The following is a 21977-nucleotide window of genomic DNA, read 5'->3' as shown; positions in this document are numbered from 1 at the left end:
GTTTTCTGGTTGGCCATGACACCAAGGTACATTACAATACCCAAATATAAAGCAGAAAAATGCAACTGGATTAGAACAGACACGATGGCCATTGTTACCATGTTTAAGCCTATTTTTGTAATCGACTGTTCTGTACTCTGGTGAGATAAGTCATATTGTTCTATTAGGTAGCAACCGACACAACTGAGACAGATAATTATGGCCAGAAGGACTTCTAGTTCTTCTCCAGATGACCACTGAGATACTTTTAGGAACAGCGTTTTCAGTTTTCTACCTTTGCAGCTTCAGAACACCACCCTGTCACCTTTCCAATCGCTCTGTCAGACTATCCCGTGTCCCAGTTTCAGTGGACGCAGTCAAAACAAACAGCCGCTCTGTTGTTAGGGAGAACACTGAGTAATGACAACCGAGGGTTCGCTAATCACTTGATAGAAATCTCGCAACCAGAGCCAGTGTATCTGTGCCATCGCATCACACGGCGGAGACCTGCAGGAGACAGGTGGAGACAGGTGGAGACAGGTGGGAGGGACGCAGCAGACAGCAGCTTCAGTTACACTGAGAAGAGTGCAACCTGGTGTGATTTAATCTGACAGAATAATTGAACGGCAACGTTAAATAACCTGACACAGAATAGAGACGATGATGGTACATGATACCAAACTCAATGTGACTGTTTGGTTCTTGTGATCGCAGGACGCAGCGCAAGAGAAGAGAAGTTATGGAACTAGATGGAAAGAGGAGAATATGTGAGAAGACCTAACGTGACATTTGCACATAGAAAAGAACAGTGTGGTGCACAAAAGCAACACATATGTGGTGAAGATAACTGTCAATCAATCCTGTTAAATAATCTGATCAGCTTTAACGTCACTGTGCTCCTGATTCACTGATTGTCAGCAGGAATCCATGTCTGCAGGACTCATCATGGTATTTATTTATTCCAGAGAGTTTTTATCTATGGCGGCCTGGTGCAGTAGATGCAGATCCACTTTCACTCTGAGCTTGGAGGCAGGTGGTGGTGGTGGTGGTGGTGGGGAGGGGGGGACGGGACTCAGGGATGAGCTCATTGTTGTGAAAGCCAAACAACAGCCTCCTTGGGGATGACACCAGGACCCCTGAGGCTCTGATCACGGACGGAGGACAGTGACGATGGTTTCTCTTGTTGATATAAACAACCAGCACTCAGGGGTTTCCACCGAGTGTCAGTGACTACGTGACTCTCAGCAAACTTACAGGCTCCTCTCATTTGGGATGAAATCCCACACTTTCTGTTTGAGTTGGGTCAGTTGACTCAGTTTTCATTCTACTTTCTCATATATAATTAAACGTTATGTGCTGTTCTCTTTGCACATGTATCTACAGAAATAATCAGTCTTCAGAATCAAATAAAAATGTATGGGACATTTTGCCAAAGAGCTTCTGGATATCAGGAATGTTTGTCTTTCTCAGTCTTCCAGTTAAATGTTCAATAGGGTTAAGATCAGCTGACTCACTCCAATTCATTCTTCTTTTTGGGATCATTCTTCTGCTGCAGAATGGATGATTTTGATAAAACCAGAGGGTGGACCATGTCTCTCAGGAGGGAAACAGAAAAAAAACTCTGCCCTGAACAAGGAGAAGCATCTCTCCTTGAAACACTGTGGCATCATTCTCTCTCCTGCTGGTCTCCTTACATGCATCCCTCTGTTACCGCCACTCATTTCTAACCGGGACTCATCATCCCCATCATCCACTGTGAATTGGCTGCTACGTCTTAGTCCAGCACAAGTATTTGTCCTCGTTTCCATCCCGAGTAGTTTTTGCAAAATACTTTTATTGGCAAAACAGACAACTAGATAAAGGAAACCTTAACAACAACAACCACAAGAATAAAATTCATTCATTCATCTTCTGTAACCACTGGAGCTTATCCCAGCTGTCAGCCAATTTAGAATCACCAATGAACCTAACCAGCATGTCTTTGGACGGTGGGAGGAAGCTGGAGTACCTGGAGAGAACCCACGCAGACACAGGGAGAACATGCAAACTCCACACAGAGAGGAACCAGTCGGCCCATGGATTAGAACCCAGAACCTTCTTGTTGTGAGGCATCAGTGCTAACCACCACATCACTGTAATAAAATAAAATCAATAACTTAATCCCAACATTCAGAATGAGACAGAAGCATTTAACAAAACAGCATATAATGTGGCAGGACGAACAACTCATTAAAATATGAAACAAATGATTGCCAGTGCAAAGGAACTTATCGTTACACCCTCTCAGCGTATATATTTAATTTTCTCAAGTTTAAGAAAAAGCACGGTGTCTTTAAGCCTTGAAGACGAGGAGGAGGTGGCGTTTGGATATCAAAGTGGTGATATTAATAATATCTTGTTGAACTGAATTGACTAGCGTCTGGTCAACGGGGGTTCCAAAGATGGCGTTAAATGGACAGGGTTGTATGTCAATTCCCATTATGGTGGATATTATATTGAAATAACTGGACCAATAATTAAGTAGACAAAAGAAAAACATATAGCTCAAATGACACACTGAATTTGGACAACGGTCACATTTGTCCTGTACCTCAGGGAAAGACGTGATCCCTCTGATTCTTGAAACTATTCCAGTTCCTTATTCATTCATGAATCCTCAACTACTTCTAAATCCTGACTGTATATGAACATTTAAATTATTACTTGTGACATTATGTCCACCCATCTACCCATCTGTTGCTGAAGAAGTAAATCTGCGTGTGACACGATGTGCTGCAGATGCACATTCCTCCATACCGTGTTGACTCGACCTATCATAACAGGGATTTGGTTGACTGGAGCATGGACACACACACCCACATCCACCCACACACGCACACACACACCGGGTCCATCTGTCCGACTCTGTTTGAGGTGAAATGGATGAGGTAATGGTGTGTTGAACACAACGTCTTCTCCACAACGTTTCTCACATTACATGGATACACAACGATGTTTGTTAACATTTTTCTCTCTATTGTTTCCTTCATGTCCATCTGTATGCTGTGTAAACGAACCCTGGCTTGGTGTTACACCACCACTTTGCAGGAAATATTAAAAGTTTCCACATCCACAAAGCCTCCCACCATGTGTCCTGTGGTACTTTTCCACTACATACTTTTGCTCTATTTACACAGTTGACGACATCATTCTGTCTCCTAATTGTTATGACGGTCTTCAACAGTAGAGGCCACTACTGTCGACTCTGCAGTTGATCCTCAACTGAAAGTGAAATGTACTTTAGACAGACAATTCAAATTTGACTGACTTATCAGTGTAGAGTGACTTTATACCTGATTAACAGGGAGCCACAGTCAAATCACTTCTTTATCATTGTTCAGTGATAAATATGTCTGAGTTAATTGTGTCTGAAGGCAGAAAACAGGGTTTTAAAGCTGAGGCTGTCCCTGCACACTTTTCTGCTGGTGTAACACTTAACAGTTTTAAGGCTTTTACATCTGTGTCGTCTGGAGCATTTCCACCCTTGGTTTGTTTGTTTGGGTTGGTGTGAACACAGCAATCACACTTTCATCCAGAACAAACGGACCGAGCTGAGGCCTCCCTGGAGCGGTTTGTTTGCAGTGTGAACACAAGATACCCAGTTACAGATACGACTGCCCTTATAATTATACAAAGCGTGCATCCGACAGAGGTGTCTGGCAGTGTTTTCTACACATAACCTGGAAATCCAGGCTTGTTACCAGAGTACACTAATCAGTCACAACATTATGACCACTGACAGGTGAAGTGAATCACACTGAAACCATCTTGTGACAATTCAGTGTTCTGCTGGGAATCGCACTGAAACCATCTTGTGACAATTCAGTGTTCTGCTGGGAAACAGACCAGCCCCCAGCCCCCCCCTCCCCCCCCCACCCCACCCCCCCCCATATGACACTCCTTGATGATACTCCCCAGCAGGATGCAGCCTGACACAGGCACACACACAACAACACTTTAGGAACAACTCAGTGGTGGGATGATCCATAGAGGTCCCTCCTCTCATCCTGTTTCCAGACACCACAGGACACCCTCAGAAGGTCCATGTCCATTCTCTGATTAGTCACCGCACGGAAGACCTGCACAATATTAGGAAGGTGGTCGTAATGTTATGCCTGATCGGTGTATGTCATGCTTTCAACCACAAAACAAGGCCACAGAGCTAGGTGCTAGCTGGCTTTGTGAAATTCAAATTTTAATAAGTTAACTTCCTACTCATCAGTGGACGTTATTAGCATGAAACACACATTGATTTTCTTCAGGGAAACGTTGTGTTGGCAGTCATGCAAAGTGTCCAGTGACCATCGTTAATAAACCCTTTGATTTCCTTATTAAAACTGAAAACACATCCGTCATGGGGACTGAAGGCGAGATAAAGGCCCTGTTTGGTCTGTCACAGTTGGATCAGAGAAAAATTACCTCTAGTTTTGAATGTGAACACCAGCAGAGACTCGCTATTCATTTTATCTCTGGCTGCAAACACCGGGCACAAAGCATCTTTATCCTCCCATCAGCACCCTGCTAACATTACAAACGTACATCTGATAAGGCAGCACCGAGCTTGGGGCTGCCACCGTCCCCTCTCAGATAGCTTTACCTCTACCTGTTAACAGGTGGCTTTGTGCCCAGTGACACGCCAGGCCTCTTTGTCATTAGCTGGTGTTAGAGAGAGGTCCACGGCTTCCTCCACCTCTGGTGCCTCTTTAGATAATTATCACAACAACAATGACAGGAGCTAATTTGTTGAATGTAGGTGAGAAAAAAGAAGGAGGGGGCTGCTAATGATGACATTTGCTGAGGTTAATGGGAAGGAGATAATACAGTATATGCTTTAAATAACAGGGAAAATGCTTGTGTTGTGGTGATATAAATCTTGGCTCTTTCTGCACGTCACAACATTTAAGTTGAAGACCTGGATTAAAAGGTAGGGGTATGAAAGTAGTACTAATGGGCAGGAAGAGTCCTCAGGAAACACATTGAAGGTCACGACAATACAACAATGTGTGTTTGGAAAAGTTAAGGAATTCAGGATGGACAGACGACTAAATGAAAACAACAAGAAGGAAAGAAAACACAGGATGGCGGCGGGGAGACGTCTTGAAAGAAAAACCGGTCGTCACCTCGAAGAGAATGAGTTCCCTGGTTTCAATGATGAGTTCCCTGGTTTCAGTTCTGCTGCTGTGACTGGAAATATTGTAACCGCCTGAGCTGTAGGTTAGTGCGGCTTTTACGGATGGCCTGCTGGCCTGGTGATGAACTCATGATTTCTTCTCTAGAATCGGCACATCGAGGTACGATATACGATTTCAGTCACGTATGACAAATATTAACGAGACTGCCATGCGACTCATTTCAGGCAGCTGTATGTCCTTTAAGAACTTATTACAACATCAGGGATCATGCGTCTGCAAAGATTCACAATGATCCTGCTCACAGTTCATTAAAAAAAAAAGCAAAACTGAGGAAAACTGTACTTCTTGGCAACTCCAAGTTTTGTTTTTGGTCATCAATGATCTCATTGTTTTATCTCGCATATTAAAGGAGTTTAAAAATGAGAAAAGACAGTTATTATTCTTTTGTACTTTTCACACTTGATTCGACATGGGACTTATGTAATAAGTTTTCTCTCAATCACTTTTGCTACTGTCCCTGACACTGTCAGCTGATGTAATAGTGTACTTCCCCATCATGTGTTGTCCCTTATCTAGCTGCACATGTTTTAACAAGTTCTGTCAAAGGTAACATTTTAATGCACAGGCCTCGTAGCATCATTTATTCATTCATTCATTCATCTTCTATACCCATTTAGTCCTGTTAAGGTCACGGGGGTCTGCTGGAGCCCATCCCAGCTGTCATCGGGCGAGAGGCGGGGGTACACCCTGGACAGGTCGCCAGTCCATCGTAGGGCTAACACAGAGACAGACAACCATTCACACTCACACGCACACCTACGGCCAATTTAGAATAGCATCAATTATTATTTCTATTTTTTTTTTTACATGCAATTTTCACACACATGCTGCAACTGAATCCTCAAACAAATCTGTCCATTTCCGTGCTGATGAGAGTATTTGTATTTCTTTATATGTATTAATGTATGCTTAAAAATATGCCGTGAAGCATCTATTGACAGCCCTAGATTTAACATTATGTCAGAACACAATGTTTAAGCTCATGTTTAATGAAGTGATTGATATTAGATTTATTTTATTTTGCAGCAGTCAGAGATTCAGTTTCCAGGGACTCAGTGTGAACAGCAGACACAGTTAGAGTTAAGCTGTTGAACACAGTGGAGAATTAAGTTATAAAGCCAGGTACTTCCCTCAGGAGCAGCGAGCAAAGACCGAGCTGAGACAGAGAGAGTGTCGTTTTTAACCAGTGACACCATGCAGCATATTTGTCCCCCTCCCCTCCTTTAAATCTCGAGGCCCAGTCTCAACCCATCCCTGGATGCTGGGAGGACGGGGGGACGCAGAGTGGAGGGGGTGAGCGCGATAAAAGATGATGTCATTGTAGCAACCCAAACACTGGCTCAGCTTTCAGCTGTGAGCACAAACGCTGAGGCCATGTGCTTTGGTTACCGCCGGACAAACAGTGGCTACCAACACATGATGGGGATTCCTCCGAGCTGGAGGCTCCACATTTGAGTCCTCATCAGGCCACCTGCAGTCAAATCTAAAAACAATGAGATCGATTTCAAGCTTGAAATTTGGGAGGCAAATAACAAACATCTTTAACGATAAATAAATTAAGATAAAAAGATAAAAGAGGAACATTCAGTATGTATTGCTTATAAAATGAATAAATTATTAATGTATAAAGCCACAGATGAAGGATTCAAGTCAATAATGAGCACATTTTTGAAGATGGAAACTTTGAATCCTGGAAAATGTCAACTTTTCAGGATGTAAGAAAAACAAAGCAGCCTCACAACCCTGCTGGTTTCAGTTTCTTTAATTAGTTTTGGGAAAGTTTCAGACGCCCAAACAGTCTGCATTTAAATTTGGACTCAGAAAATCAAAGAATGAAAAGTCACAAGATTTTTACATGAGGGAGAATCCACAGCAAATTAACAAAGGACAAATCACCTGACGAAAAATGTTCTTCAAATAACAGACATACATCACATCACATGTAATGCTGACCAAGCTCATTCAGTCCTATGACAATAATAATAATCTTGAACGCGAGCATACAAATATCTCTTAGGCCATCCTTTCTTATTATTTATTTAAAAAATAAAATGCATGTTCAATAGAGGAGTGTCTTGGCTGGTAAATTATGAAACACGAACACGAACCTCTACTGTTTGTGAGGTTTTAGACAGAAACGGGGAATAAGAGACCCGGTGCAGAAGCGAGACACAAGGTGCCAGATCTCATTTACATGCTTATCACAGCTACAGAGGTATAGATTACCAGTCAGAGAGAGAGAGAGTGTGTGAGCATGTGAGGGAAGGTGCAGGTAAAAGCATCGGTTGGTGAGCTGTGTGTGTAAAACCTTATCTGGTGGCGTCATATCGTCTCTCTAATGCATGAGTGCACTCAGGTTACGGTGAATAACACACACACACTCTAAAGCACTGAAAACAACAATGATGATGTAGGTTTGGAACCAAAAACCTGACAGTTCGACATCATCTCAGGTGGCATCACTCATGGGCTGGCATCAGCAGGTGCTCTGCAGAGACCTTACCTGCGCTTGTTGTCCTGCCGCAGCATCAAAATGATAATTAGATAATATTAAGTGTCTAAAACTGAATTCATATACAATTAAAGTATATATGAACATACAATTCACATCACAGGGTATAAAATTAAACTGTGAAAACAATGTAAAAGGGACCTATCTGGCTGGCTCTTGCAAAACACAAAATCTAAAAAAATGCCCTAACCCCGAGACAGCAGAAAGAAGTATGGACTGACTGGTGAACGAAGTTAATCATTAAATCATTAAAAAGATAGGGAGGATGCAGGAGTTGGTAGAGACCACAAACAGCACTTTTATTCATCACATGGACACAAACATGACTGCAAATAAATGAACAAAAAACTGGTGATGCATGCTAGCACTGCGCTTCCTCTTCCTGTCAAAGAGAGAACAAATTCAGCTGATTAAAGTTTTTATATAATAAAATTAGACCCGACCCGAAGAACAGTTACCGAGGGTCTACTTCGGAGAGAGATGTGCTCTTTGTTTGAGAATAAAACTGACAAATGAGGGCACAAAGAAAAAAGATTATATCTGGGAGGGAATCTGAACAATGAAGCGCAACCTACTCAGAATTAAATACAACAAATGTTAGGAAACACAGCGCTACAGCAGAAACTGTTCATAAGACACGTTTGTCAAGGACTTTGGCAAGGGTTTGAATAAAATTTACGGGAATCTTTTGACTTTTTTATTGTAAAAGCTATGCATGGTATTCAGAACCCAACAAAGCACAAGTGCAACAATCACAAAAGAAGTCTAACAGGATTTTCGATGGAAGCAGTCTTGTCTCGAGTCAACAGTCGTTGCATTATCTAGACTTCACAAGCCGACTGTTGTCCACGTGTCATGCAAACCCTTCCTGTGTCAAAGCTGGCAGAGGATGTTCGCCCGGGCATGTACCTGAGAGGCAGCTCCCCCCTTCCTCCCCAAACAAGGGGGTGTGTACCAATCTGCTGCTGGAAGAGGTTGTGGGTGGTGGCGGGGGTCTTCAGACAAGCTGCCATTTCCAGCCGATTAAACAGCCTCCGACCCGTAGCTCAGCTGAGCCACCCCCGTCCCATGCCCTGCAGCTGAGGGGTGTTTCCAGAAGACAATGCTCTGCGGGGTCAGGGGTTGAGACGGCGGGGGAGTCTGAGGCTATTAAGAATGCTAATGATATGCAGGGTTCTCAGACTACTGGGAGTAAGAGCTTGAACAATTAGGCTGCTGTTGACTTGCAACTTTACTGCAGCAGGTTACCCTCAAGCCATGAAGTGGCTTGTTGATCGACCTTATTGTATTGTAATATTGTAGAGCTGTAATCACGTTTGTAATCATGTTGGTAAAAAACTGAATAAAGTGTTTTTAAAAAGCAAAGAGAGATTAAAAAAATAAGCACATGTGCAGCTTGAAAATAAGTGGCAGCGTGCGGCAGATGTGTTTAATGGCTGACTGTGTGTTTGGATTTAACGATTTGTCATAATTGGATTCCACTGTTAACAAAACATTCACTAATCGGGGATTATAATTTCCACTGTTTGGGTTAAGGAAAGCTATCCTAAATGCCATCAGAGGGATTTTCTTTTTCTTTTTCTGAAGCTTCAAGCGCAGTCAGTCAGTTTGCATGTCAACGAAACTCTGGTTGTTGTTACAGTGACCTCAGAGAGAAACTAATAAACACACATAAACACTCACATCCATGCAAATTACTGAACATGTAGACAGACATTCAGGGTAAACACAATGTGTGCAGAGCAATAAAATTAGGATTATACCTTATATAGATAATACATTGCTCTATTTGTACAGTGGGCACAGATACCTTGGTGCAAATCAGACAAAAATAAGATCTGATCTCTTTAAAATGTTATGTTTTCTTCATGTAAATAATGTAAAACAGTCGTTGATAAGTGTCTCTTTGCTCCTCAACATCTGTGCAGCAACATCTACACCACAATAATGCACACCCTTGTTAATTCTACGCAGTCTGTGTTCAGCTTGGGGTAAGAATAAAACATAATTTCCACAATTCACAGTGGACCAGACTTCGTCACAGCAGCCAGTCTGCACAGACACTCGTGGCCTTTGCAATGAATGTGTTGTAAACACATGTGTGTTCTACTGTACACCACTAAAGGCTGACTCAGACCTCAGTGGATACTATTGTGTGAGAGTCACACTAGTAAGGAAATGACTGGGAGGGTGTTTCGGTTCTAGTTGGGGGTTAGGGTTATGCGGGGCGGCGTATCCTGTCCTCGGAGTTGGTTGGGGGCATGTCAGCACTTGTGTAGGAGTAAAACATAAAAAAAAAAAATCAGGTGGAGGAAGTCAAGTCAAACAGAGCTACCGCCTTCAAAATAAAAGCATGTTAACTATTCGCATTGGTGGAGAGCACAGAGAGAAGCTAGCAAAAGAAGCAAAAGAAAACAGCACAGAAAGAAAGAGGCATTAAAAATATATATAATATAACATGTATTTACACGTACATGTGTATACAAAAGTATAAATATTCGGCACATTACATTGCACATTGTCACGGGCTCTGAAGACAGAGTGTTTTTTTTATTTTTTATTATGATTTGCAATGTCCTGGATGAGAGGAAGCGAGGTGACGATGAACTGTTCTGCTGTCCTCACCACTCTCTGCACCGCCCTCCAACGACTACCGGACCTTCTAACAGCCCATGACCTTAGGGCCTGGCACCCAACTCCCTGTATCAGGGTTGTAAAACCAAACCTTTCAGCAGTCATTATTATTTGCAATGTCCTGGATGAGAGGAAGCGAGGTGAGGATGAACTTTTCTGCTGTCCTCACCACTCTCTCCACCGACTTCTTATCTGAGGCATTGGACAGAGATGCTGTTGGTTGATATGCTCTCTGTGGTGAAGATGGGGGTGCAAGATTCTACTTTAGGTACAAAAAGTGCAAACGCTTTAAAAATGGTTTTGTATATTTCATTACAGTTTGTTTACAAAGGCACGTTTTTGTCTCTGTCATACATGATCCAGGTGTAATACTCTTGTGTACATGTAATGAGTTGGTACTTTACCCTGATTCAAACAAATTTCTTCTTGTTTAAACTGTTTAATTATATTTATTTCAATCACATCATTGAAATATTCTCATTAAAACTGTATCATATGCATTTCATAACATACCACATATATTTTTCATGTAAACATTTCCGGGAGGGGGGAAACCCGGGGTTTCCGGGGTTTTATTTTGAAATCTCGGCCGGATGTTGTTATACCACTGTTGCAGTTCGTTGACTCAATAAATAGCAGCGGAGGCTAACTCCGTCAGAAAAGCCCGGACAGACATGAGAGAAGACAACACACAGCTCCGACACTCGCTGCATCTTCTCAACTGCTCGTCTTTACTTTTTTTCCAGTTTTGATGGGTTAATCTAAGACAAAAAACAGAGCAAATAGTTACAGAGACAATCCGAACTGGAACACTTGAAATGGAATAGGACGTTTTATCCTCCCGAGTGGACTTTTGACATCTTCCCTCGCGATCCTTTCGCCGGTACCATCCGAGGTTTGAACTTCGACACCTTTCTCTGATGTCCACCTGTTACCGTCGGGCTCAGACCTGCGGACAGCCTCACCACGGATCAACACATACACAAAGTAAGACGATCCAGTTATTCTTAAACGGTGTCTTTACTTCGCTGCGGGAGCTGAATCTGACAGCACCGAGTTGCATCATCTGTCCAGCTGTCAGGAAAAAAAAAATAGCTTTCAACTTTGCCTGACGACGACGTTTCTTCTCTTTAATATGATTTCCTCAAGTTGACAGGTTAGCTGTAGACTGCATGCTTTTAGGTTTATCTTTATCGGTCAGTGAGCGGATATTCAAACATCGTGTTTTTCGGTGAGCGATATGTCCGGGCATGTTGGATAAAGAGTAAAAAAAAAAAAATAGTAATAAAATAAATAAATAAACTAAAAATGGAGACATGCTTGGCGGTCAAAATGACTCAAACTCGTTTTTTAATTCATATTTTATTTTTTATTTTGGGAAAATATTGACGTTGAAATTAACGATTCGTGTCGCGAGGACGTATTTTTCGCCTTTTTATGCATTTTAAACGAATTAACGTTGATATTTTCCTCCATTTAAACTGCGCACGCGCCTCCGGTCTTAACTGTTTGTGTGTGTGAGTACACGCGCACGCGCTTCCTCGCGCTCGGACGGCGAGGATTTGTTTACAAACACAGGTCTCGTGCTCCTGAGAGAAAAAAAAAAAATAGAACCGCAACATCCGCCTCCTAGCGGCCGATGGCGGGATATACACCCACCTGCCAAAACATTAGGTACACTAGTGAATATAAAAGTCCCGCTCTAAATCTTATCTTTAATTGTTTAAATGTTTAAAAAAGGTTAAAAAAAAGATGGTACTTTAACTGTATGATCATTGTGGAGGATGTAGTCGGTGGCGCTGTTCAACTGGATTGAACTAAACACTAAAATGTTGCTGTTATTTAGCCTAGCACGCCGACTAAAACGTCAAAATATTAGGAACATGTGTCAGTAAATTCAATAGTGTTAAAAACTACAGCCTCTAAAATGAAAACACTGTTGAATCAACAGCCCTCTCGGTTATTTGAAACTAATTCTAAATACCATAATGGCCACGAAATTAAGCTTATTGTGCAGGACTTTTATAGTAGAATGTTTTCATAAGTGTACCTAATGAAATTTATTTATTCATTCATTCATCTTCCGTAACCGCTTGTCCTGTGAAGGGTCGCGGGGGCGCTGGAGCCTATCCCAGCTGTCATCGGGCGTGAGGCGGGGTACACCCTGGACAGGTCTCCAGTCTATCACAGGGCTTATATATTTTAAAACGTAAACATGTTTACTTGTCCAATCAGCAGCTATTTAGTTCTTGAGTAACTTTATCTGGTGTTTTAAACATGTTATGAACCTCATTTACTTGTGATTTTTAACGTTGCAGATGTTTTATTGACATATTCGTGTGTGATTCAGGCTTCCACTGAGATGGCCCGAGCAGAGACCATCGAGAGCGTTGGAGAACCAGAAGGAGGAGGAGGAGGAGGAGGAAACGGCCCTGTTCCCTGCTACAACGTCTGCCGTATGGAGGTGCCTCGACCCCTCCACACCTGGCCCAGACGGCTCAACACCAACACAAGCATCGGGGCCGGCCTCGGTGCCATCTCCGTCCACCCTAATCACCTGCGCCCTTTGCAGGCTTTCTGTCTGTCATACTCGCTGCCTTACCAGCAACCAGAGGCCGAGGAGGAGCCCCACACGGCGCTATCGCCATCATCAACGCCTCCTCCTACACCGCCGAGGCATCGGAGGAATGAGAGGAGCAGAGGTGGAGTTCCCCCCAGTGACTTCTCAGGACAACAGTCAGGTAGGATCACGGCGTTTACTTAAAACTTTACAGGCCTGATAGGGTTTCATGAGAAGACGGCAACAAATTCATACAACATGTGCACTAGTTCTCCCACTTTTCTGACGGACAGAGAAAGGAGGCAGTGTACTCCAAGATCTGTATCTGTATGTCATTAATCATTAAGTCTCTCGACAACAGCTCGAGCCAGAGCTGATTTAAGGCCTCTGCTGCAGGAAGAGCCTGCACAGCGAGGAAACGTCCGATATGACTCAGCCTCACGGAGCAGTTTGCCTTCCAGACCCACACCCTTAAGTAAACATGAATGTTATCAGTTAGCGGGAGGGTACCAGTTGTGTGTATTGGTGCAGCCGGGGCTTTATTTCTGTGACGGGAGTTTGTTTGGCCGGTGTCGATGTGGGGACGGAGGGACAGGTGGAGGGAGATGAAGAGGAAATGTGTTACAGCTGTCAAGCATGTGACTCCTCTGTTGCAGCGTGGCCTTGTAGCCAGCAGGTCTTTATGCTCATACTGAGCTATGCACAGTAAACAGTAAACTGCACAAACCGGTTTTGTTCACCAGACAATGCAAAGATGTCTGGGTTGAGTTTATGAGGTAATTAGGTGACGGGAACATCTCTTTCCCATTTTCTCCCTGTGTATTGTCATTTTTTGTCTTGTTTATTTTATTTTTTTAGAGTAATAGATATCTATATAGATGTTATTGGCTTCTCTTTGGCTGCAGCAGGAATTTATCTCTTGGGCTGACTTCACTGTAAACGTCAGTACGATGGAGGGAATTCTGGGATCTGTAGAAAGGGAAATTCAGGTGTGCTGGCGGCCGTGGCTCAGCAGGAAAGTCAGGTTTTAAATTTGGCACAGAGCCACTGTTCTGTGGCAGATTTGTAGCAATGTAAACAGATAACTTGCACCTCCTCCACCTCCTCCTCCTCCTCCTCCTCCTCCACCTCCTCCCCTCAGCTGTAGGTCAGCTGTGCAGGCAGGCATGTTCAGACTTGTCCTCTGCGCCCTGGCTGCTGTAAAGAAACAGTCTGCAGCGCTTCCTCCCTTGTCCTCTGAGCGGCTCAGCCAGGCGACACGATGTTAACCGAGGCAGTTTGTCCCTGAATGGGAAATCTTGTCAGATTTCTCATGGAGCTCAGTTGTGCGGGATTTATTTAGTTTAACAGTCAGACAGTTTGTTAGTCAGGCTTATCAGTCAGTCAGTTAATGAGCGAGTGAATTTGTTAAACTGTTAATTATTCAACAAGCTGCTCAGATATAGTTAATCTATTAATACAATTAGAAATAATTAACTGTTAATGTTTGTTAGTTGACATACGTTGCAGCTGCTGTTTGTATCTCTCTAGATTTTTAATGAAACCCCCCGACGCTCCTCCCATCATCTCACTGACCCTTCTGTTTCTCCCATATTTAACTGGTCAAGGGGTCTCCGTCACCTTGTCAGTCTGTCAACCAATCAGACAGGCAGATTAGCTCCCGAGCTCCGCCTCCCCCCCTCTTTCCTTTTGTTCACCCTATGGCATCTCGGCCCTATTGCTCTTTCGTCCAATCACGCGCAGACGTCTCCATGAGCGCAGCCTTTTTTAGAGTTACCTTGGCAACAAGCCAGAGTTTTCCTGTTTTTTTCTCCTGCTCTCTCTTTTCTCTCTTTCTCTCTCTCTCTCTCTCGGTCTCTGTCTCCGTCCGTCTCTCTCTCTCTGCCTGTCTAGTCACCTGCATCTTTAAAGGATCAGTTGTAATCCTCCTAGCAAAGCAGATGCTGTGGTTGCCAGGGGTGCCCGTCTCTGTGGCAACTAGAGTTGTGGTTGCCGCAGGCGCTCTCGGCTCCGAGCTGGAAGAGACGGGGGGTCGTTTGATGGGAAGAGCTGTGATGGAGTTAAAACTTAGCGTCAGGCAAAGAAAAACAAACGGGAAAATAAAGATAAGATCACTTCCTGTCTAGAGTGGGTGGATTGTTGTGTTGCGTGAAGAAATAAATGATGGAAAGAGACAAAAAGAAGATGTTAAATCATATCCTGAGAAGGTTTAACTGATTCATTCATTTCCTAATGGAAGAAGGTAAATGTCTGCAAAAAAAACAAAACAGTAAACACACAACAAACACAAACACACACACACATAGCAGTACCTCTCTATACCAGACTTATTAAGCAGATTAAGAGATTACTCTCCCAAGTTCCATGAAGAGGAAAATAAGTCACCGTCACCCCATCAGGCTCCTTAAGAGTTTTGTGTGTTAAAGAGCACTAAACAATCCCTAAACTGGGGATGTGCCCAGGCTATTTTTAGCCTGTTTTCATCGTCAGACGTCAGAGCTGATGTTTCAACAGCTCGCGTGTTGTTGTTCCATATCAGGAGCGTCCATCAGTTCCTGTTTTTTTAGGAACCGAGAAGATAGAATAATTTCCACTTCAGACGAGCAAAAACCTGCAAAACAAAACCAGTAATCTGTGTGTAGATCATTTTAAAACGGTTTCAGTGCAGCTACAGCAGGACTAACAGAGGATTTGGGGTGTGTTGCCTGGTCTGTGCAGCCTGCCCGTGAACTGTCTGCATTAGTGCATAAGGAGGCTATTAATCTATGCTGCTTGTTGAAAATCAATTAACCATAACCAGAGGCTCAGCGCACCCAATAAAGCACTTCTGTGTCTTCATGATGAGCATGGCTTGTCAAGAGAGAAAGAGAGCAAGAACACGAGGAAGAGAGACGGTAAAATGAAATGAGATGGAGAGTTTTTCTGAATGGGTTTTTGCATTTTCTGCTGCAGGCTCGGACAGAGAGGAGCATCACGACGCCTCCAGACGGCACGGACCTCTGCCGGACCTGCTGCCCCAAAACGAGCACCTGTCCTGGGCTGCACCACACCACCAAGCCCCCGGAGGAGAGGCAGTGCTGGAGCTGGACGTCATGAGAGTGGCCAACCAGCTGAGGACAATTGGAGATGAATTTAACACCACAGTCGTCCGCAGAGCGGTAAGGACCGGGATGGGTTATTGAAGTTGCTTTAGTACAGAAGACTGGACAAAAAAATGGAGACGCGACTGTCAGCAACGTTAATTTGACTCTATTTGATCTTTTGCAAACAAGCAGGTGTGAAAAATAAGATGATATAACAGAAACCACACACGTCCGCCTTTACAAAGCTGATAAAAACACAAAAGTTTTCTTGTCCTTGAACACAGCGCAGCTACATTGATTCTCCGTCTCACACGCAGTAAACAACAGTTTTTATCAGTCCGGTGTGTTCTTGCATGGATGAACACGTGAGTTTGAATGTGTGCGCAATCGCACGTGGGTGGGTGTTTGAGGTTCAAGTGAAGACAGGATCAATATTTCCACGCTCGAAAGAGTGAATCGATGACGACAGCGCGCTGAGCCAGTTTCTCTTCCTTCCTTTATTCTATCTTTTCTCCTCTTTGCTTCCTTCTATTGTTTTCTTAAACTCCAATAGTCTTTCCTCTTCTCTCTTCTCTGCACAGACTCAGGTTGCTTCACTTTTAGACATTTGGTCACATGCAGAATCCTCTTATTTCCTTCCTTTCATGCTTCCTTCCTTCATTTCCCTTTCTTTCTTTCTTTCTTTCCTTCTCTTTTCTTTGTTTTCTCTTTATGACTTTAAAACAATAACTTCTGCTGCAAACGCTCAAACATCATGTTGTGGTTGGTTTTATATCTCGCAGATCAAACCACAGTATTTTCCTCATTCCTTTTTATTGTTATTTCTCTATCTCGCCCTCTCTCACCCCTCCCTCCCTCCCTCCCTCCCTCCATGCTCCAGATCGCGTGAGGACTTGGCTGCAACTCTCCCCCCCTTCTACCTCCTCCCCCACTACGCACACACACACACACACACGCACCGCTCTCTCTCTCTCTCTCTCCCTCTCCATCCTGCCTTATGCACACAAACAAAGCTGACGTCACCCTCGCTCTGCTCTCACTCAGACTTGGATTGCACACTTTGAAGGATGTAGCAGAAATGTGTTGCAGGTTTTCAGGGGTCGCTTTCCTCTCTGAGCATCCACCCCCCCCACCCCACCCCGCCCCACCCTGCCCTTTCGCTGTCTGTCTGATGCTGATGCTTCATCCTCGAGGGGGAGTTGAGGAAATTTGTGCTGTTTGCGTTGTTTACGACGAGCAGTTTGACACAAAAGGAAGGAGGGATGGAGATTGTGAAGGAAGGAGAGAGGGAGGGTTGACCACAGGCACGTGAGGTTCAGGCAGTTCAGAGTAGCATCCCTCAACACAGACGCACACTTGTTTATCTTTGTGTTAAAGCTGAGCCATGCCTTATTATTCATTATTCCTGCACAGGCAGACACGCAGTACGTCCCCCTGTTCACTTCACACCACAAAAACATAATGTTTAACACTTCTTTTGTTTGCACGGCGTCTTTATCGGATATTTAAAGACTTATTTTTCACATGATAATGATAATAATTTACCACCTGAAGTAGTAAATAGTTCCAACATCTTGGTCTCCGACGAGAAGAGTAACAGCGATGCAGTCGTACACGCCATGTGAGCGACGTTGAGCTGATTTTATTTTCAACGAAATGTCTGTCGTCTGAGAAGTGAGGTGTTTAAAATCCTTAATCGCGTCTGTTGTAAAAGAGAAATAACTTTAAAGGGATTAAAGCGTCTGTGGAGAAGCAGGATGCTTAATCCATTGCTCTGATTGGTTGGTTGTGTTTTTATTTATTATTTTTAATTATTTATTATCTTACCAAACTCAAATTCGGATTCGCCGCTCTAGGTACAACAAGGACAGCGTTGGCTTTCATGAAGTTGCGGTCATGTTGTTTGTGGGTCACACTGTCAATAAATAAATGCGCATTTTTTTGCATCGTCTAAAAAGGTCAGTTATATTTGGACTAACATCTCTCATTCTTTCTTTCTCTTGTTAGCGCCTTGTCCCCCGCTGGCGGGACTGGAGAGACGTCTACCGGGGACTCCTCAACTTCCTCGCTCAGACCCTCAGTCCTCTCTACAGGCTCACGTAGACGGCTGCCTCGCCTGCAGCCACAGGTTAAGGACTTCTTTTTTTTTTTTTTTTTTTTGGACACGGTCTGGACTTGGTTACGACCACGACTGGTTGCTGCACTGTCATTCATCGGATTCGGGAACACGAAGCCTGAAAGAAAAAACGTTTTGCTTGAACAAAAGAACTGGGAGGACGAGATCGGCAGCAGCTGGAGGTGTCGGATCGGGCTGCTCCCTGTGGAAACTGGACCCTGCCTGTCTGCCTGTCTGCCTGTTTGTATGTCTGTCTGTCTGTCTGTCTGTCTGTCTGTTTGTATGTCTGCATGACGGCCCGTCTGTCCAGTCAGTCGGTCTGCTGGTACAGACTGCAGCTGACGAACTGACGGCCACTTACATATGTGTATATTCTGTAAAATGACTTTGTTTTTGTCTTTGTCATGTGTCTCGGGGGTCAACTCTTTATGTAGCAGGTGTGTGTGTGCGCATGGAAGACTTGGGTCACACAGATTGGAAGTGTATACTGAGAAATCAGTGCAAAAATGTTTAGTCCATATATATATATAAAAAAAAAAAAGTCGTTTTGCTGTCGTCTCCTCGCCCGGAAACTTTACGTCTCTGTCTCTCTGTCTGAGGTGGTTGAAGCTAAATGTTCACAGACCCGTTTCGACCCTCGTCTGACGTGTGCGTGCTGCCAGTTGTGTCTTCATCGTGCAACCCGTGTCCTTCATTCTTCTAAACTGTGAAACCGGACGCCGTGGTTGCATCGCAGGGAAACGTCGGGTGTTAATCCACTACGGAGCAAAGCAAAGCACAGAGTGAACCTCTCGCCCCGTCGGCTTCACTTCATCCTACAATGTGCCTTTCTGCTTTGGCGCCCTGTTGAGGCTTAATCCCCAACACCAGGACAATCAACTACACACACACACACACAAATATGCACACAGTAAAGGAAACACACACTCTCTTTAGTTGCTTTGTTTGCGAAATTCAAGTGTCATTCACATCCTAGTTCCAGCTTCAAACGACCTTAAGGTCATTTCAGGACAGACGTAGCTTAATCCTCGCCAAGCGCGCGCGCACACACACACACACACACACAGACACACAAATACACCACTCTTCATACTGCCAGTGTTGGGAGCTGGCAGGGTCTCGCCCGCCTGTGTCGTCAGTGTTTATAGTTTCTCGATGGACTATAAATGCTCTTTTGAAAGATGAATTTAGCTTATCCAAAAGTTTAATGGACTTTATAAGTACTTATGGAAGCGAAGAGAGTTCACTGTGTTCGTTTGTTTTCTTTATTTTTTTAAATGTGCTTCTGAGCGGCCGCTGGCGACAGTAGATCAGGTCTGAATTTAAATCCAGTGGATTTGAGAAGGTATTCCATGAGTTAAAGAAAAACAGATAATATGATTGGGGATCACTTGATTGTTGAAAAGTATTTGATGGTGTTAAATGTTAAGACGAGCCCTTCGGTTGTGCGATTACTTTCACTGTAGTTTAAGAGAAGATGATGTTAATTGCTCGTATTAAGAGCGTAATTTATTTTGATAAGTAGCCTACTTGTAGCGTGTTGTTAAATTTTTCTCTGGATAAGTTTTTTTTTTAATGTTAATGTATTTATTTTATTATTTTTTTTCATACATTCCTGATCAAAATATGATTTAAGCTGTATTTGAGTTGAAACTGTTAAAACAGTTTGAGGCTAAAGCTGTCACTGAACTCGGTCACTCAGGAGCTCTTGTCCACGTTTCCCATGATAATAAAAAGTGACTCGGATCATTTACAACGGTACATGTTAGGGGGGAAAAAAAAGTAAGTGTTTATATGATAAACATTACTCAAACTTCTCAGACTGAAAGTGATGTTATTAGCATGAGATGGAAAAGTACCAAAATTCTCCCTTTAGAGATTAGGCGATACAAACTCTCAAACCGGATTTACATGACTGAACTGGAACCTGCTGTTGGGTATTTCTGTGTGATATTAGACAGTGGTAACGCACAGATTCTGTGTACTGTAATGTACTTTTAATTAAAGTGCCCACTTAATGGAGTATTTCAACTTTTATTTGAGGAAGAACGAGCTCTTAGAACTGAAAAACTCATCAGAGATGTGACTGACTGGTGTTTCATCAGGTGTTTTTCTTTCATACCACTCTCCCTTGGCCTTAGTTTCACCGTTTCTGTACATTTTCAGCACAGGGCCTTGTTATTTTAACATTTCTGAGAGCCTTGATGTATAAAGTCATATAACGTGGATGTTCAGCTAACTCGGGGCTAAGCGGAGAACGAACTATGCTAGCATGCTAGACACCCATTTACTGCTTGTGTATTCATATTGGTGGAGCGGTTCGCTAGCGGCGCCTTCAGCCACTCTCGTTGTCGTCACATATCATTCAACCTGCGGGAGATCTGAGGACTTATTCTTTTCCTGGTTATTTTTTATTGTTTCAGTTTGATTTGTCAGGGTGCACTTCCTGGTTCAGCACTCACCTTGCTTCCTACCAGCAGAGCTCAGTGTCAGTCACATGCAGTGTGTGTTTGCTGTTTTTAAACTTTTTCTATTGTAAAATTTCTACATGAATTTTGTACTTTTTTTTCTTTTTTATACAATAAAATCTAAGAATAAATATACTTTTGGTGTTTTATTTCTAACATAAATACAGGATAAGGTTAAAAATGAAGTGAAACTCAATGAGACTATTTATTTAATAGTGTAGTAGTAGTGTGATTATAATTTAAAGGGGAACTACTGTTTTTTACAACCTGGACCATAAAATACGAATGTTTACTCACCCATATAACTTTGGTGTCATTTGGAGTAGTTCGGAAGATATTTAGCTCCAGCGGAGCGCCGCGTATATCCTTATATGGACTCAACAGGGAATAGCACTAGTGTATCATAACAAACTATTGGTGAAATGAACGAGTTTCGTGGCAGATAATGTGTTATTTAGAGGCTGCGTTTCGGTGCCCCAGTCAATCCCACTATATGGATATACGCAGCAGTCCGCTGGATCTAAATATCTTCCGAACTACTCCATATAACACCAAAGTTATATGGGCGAGTAAACGATCATATTTTATGCCAGAAATAAGGTCCAGGTTGTAAAAAAGCAGTAATTCCCCTTTAAACATAAAAGTTAAGTCAGAAAATCTGGACTGGATTAAGAGTCTTGCCCAAGGACACTGCAGCTAGCTGTCTGTCAACCAGGAATCAAACCACCAACCCTGTACTGAGTGGACAACCCACGCTACTACCTGGGAAACAGCTGTACACAGCTGTTTATAAGTTCCACTAGCTTCATGATCTGTTCCCACTGTTTGGAGTAACTGATCACATAATTGGCCATATGTTTGCTCAAGTTTTCCCACATGTTTTACACTCTCTCGCCACTTCATTGGGCACGCTAGTGAATTCATTCTGTCATAACAGTCCTGCACTAAATCTTAGTTTTAATTAGTTTAAAATAACTAGAGAGAGCTCCTGATTTAAATGTGTTTTTATTTTGGAGGCTGTGGTTTGTAGGACTACTGAATTGTATTGTTTGTTTATTTTTTTTACATTGTAGTCAGTGGGCTAGGCTAAATTAAAAACATTTTAGTGTTTAATCCAATCTAGTTTAACAGCAACACAAACTACATCCAACAAAATGATCATTTAGCTGAATCACCACCTTTCTGATGCTGTTACAACATGAGCTGAACGTTAGAAGCAGCCATGAAGGAGGATTTAGTGCAAGACTGTTAATGTTGGAATGCATTTGTTTTCACTAGTGTACCTAATAAAGTGGCAAGTGAGTGTTTTATTAAAAAAACACAGATTTAGTGACGCAATAATGTAATCTCGTTAACTTCAGTTTAAAAAGAGAGTCATTTAAAACAAGAAATAG

The 21977-nt window shown here is 42.9% G+C and overlaps 1 protein-coding gene across 1 annotated transcript; it reads left to right on the top strand.

Moving 5' to 3' along the window:
- Positions 1 to 11031: 11031 nt before the first annotated feature.
- Positions 11032 to 20718, top strand: bbc3 (BCL2 binding component 3). The gene is made up of 4 exons (XM_084558653.1): positions 11032 to 11343; positions 12707 to 13097; positions 15869 to 16074; positions 18007 to 20718. Exons 2-4 carry the CDS (start codon positions 12719 to 12721, stop codon positions 18100 to 18102), a joined length of 681 nt encoding a protein of 226 aa, XP_084414779.1. The 5' UTR covers positions 11032 to 11343; positions 12707 to 12718; the 3' UTR covers positions 18103 to 20718.
- The last annotated feature ends 1259 nt before the right edge of the window (positions 20719 to 21977 follow it).

This window comes from Chelon labrosus (assembly GCF_963514085.1).
Source record: "Chelon labrosus genome assembly, chromosome: 13".
NCBI classification, from domain to species: Eukaryota; Metazoa; Chordata; class Actinopteri; order Mugiliformes; family Mugilidae; genus Chelon; species Chelon labrosus.
The sequence above is the reverse complement of the archived record's forward strand: the minus strand, read 5'-3'. Positions and strand labels throughout refer to the sequence as shown.

Bases quoted from the DNA above. Each gene is read 5' to 3' on its own strand.
- bbc3 (XM_084558653.1), top strand. From the start codon at position 12,719: ATGGCCCGAGCAGAGACCATCGAGAGCGTTGGAGAACCAGAAGGAGGA. The intron at 13,098-15,868 runs GTAGGATCACGG...TTTCTGCTGCAG, and splicing joins CTTCTCAGGACAACAGTCAG to GCTCGGACAGAGAGGAGCAT. The intron at 16,075-18,006 runs GTAAGGACCGGG...TTCTCTTGTTAG, and splicing joins CCACAGTCGTCCGCAGAGCG to CGCCTTGTCCCCCGCTGGCG.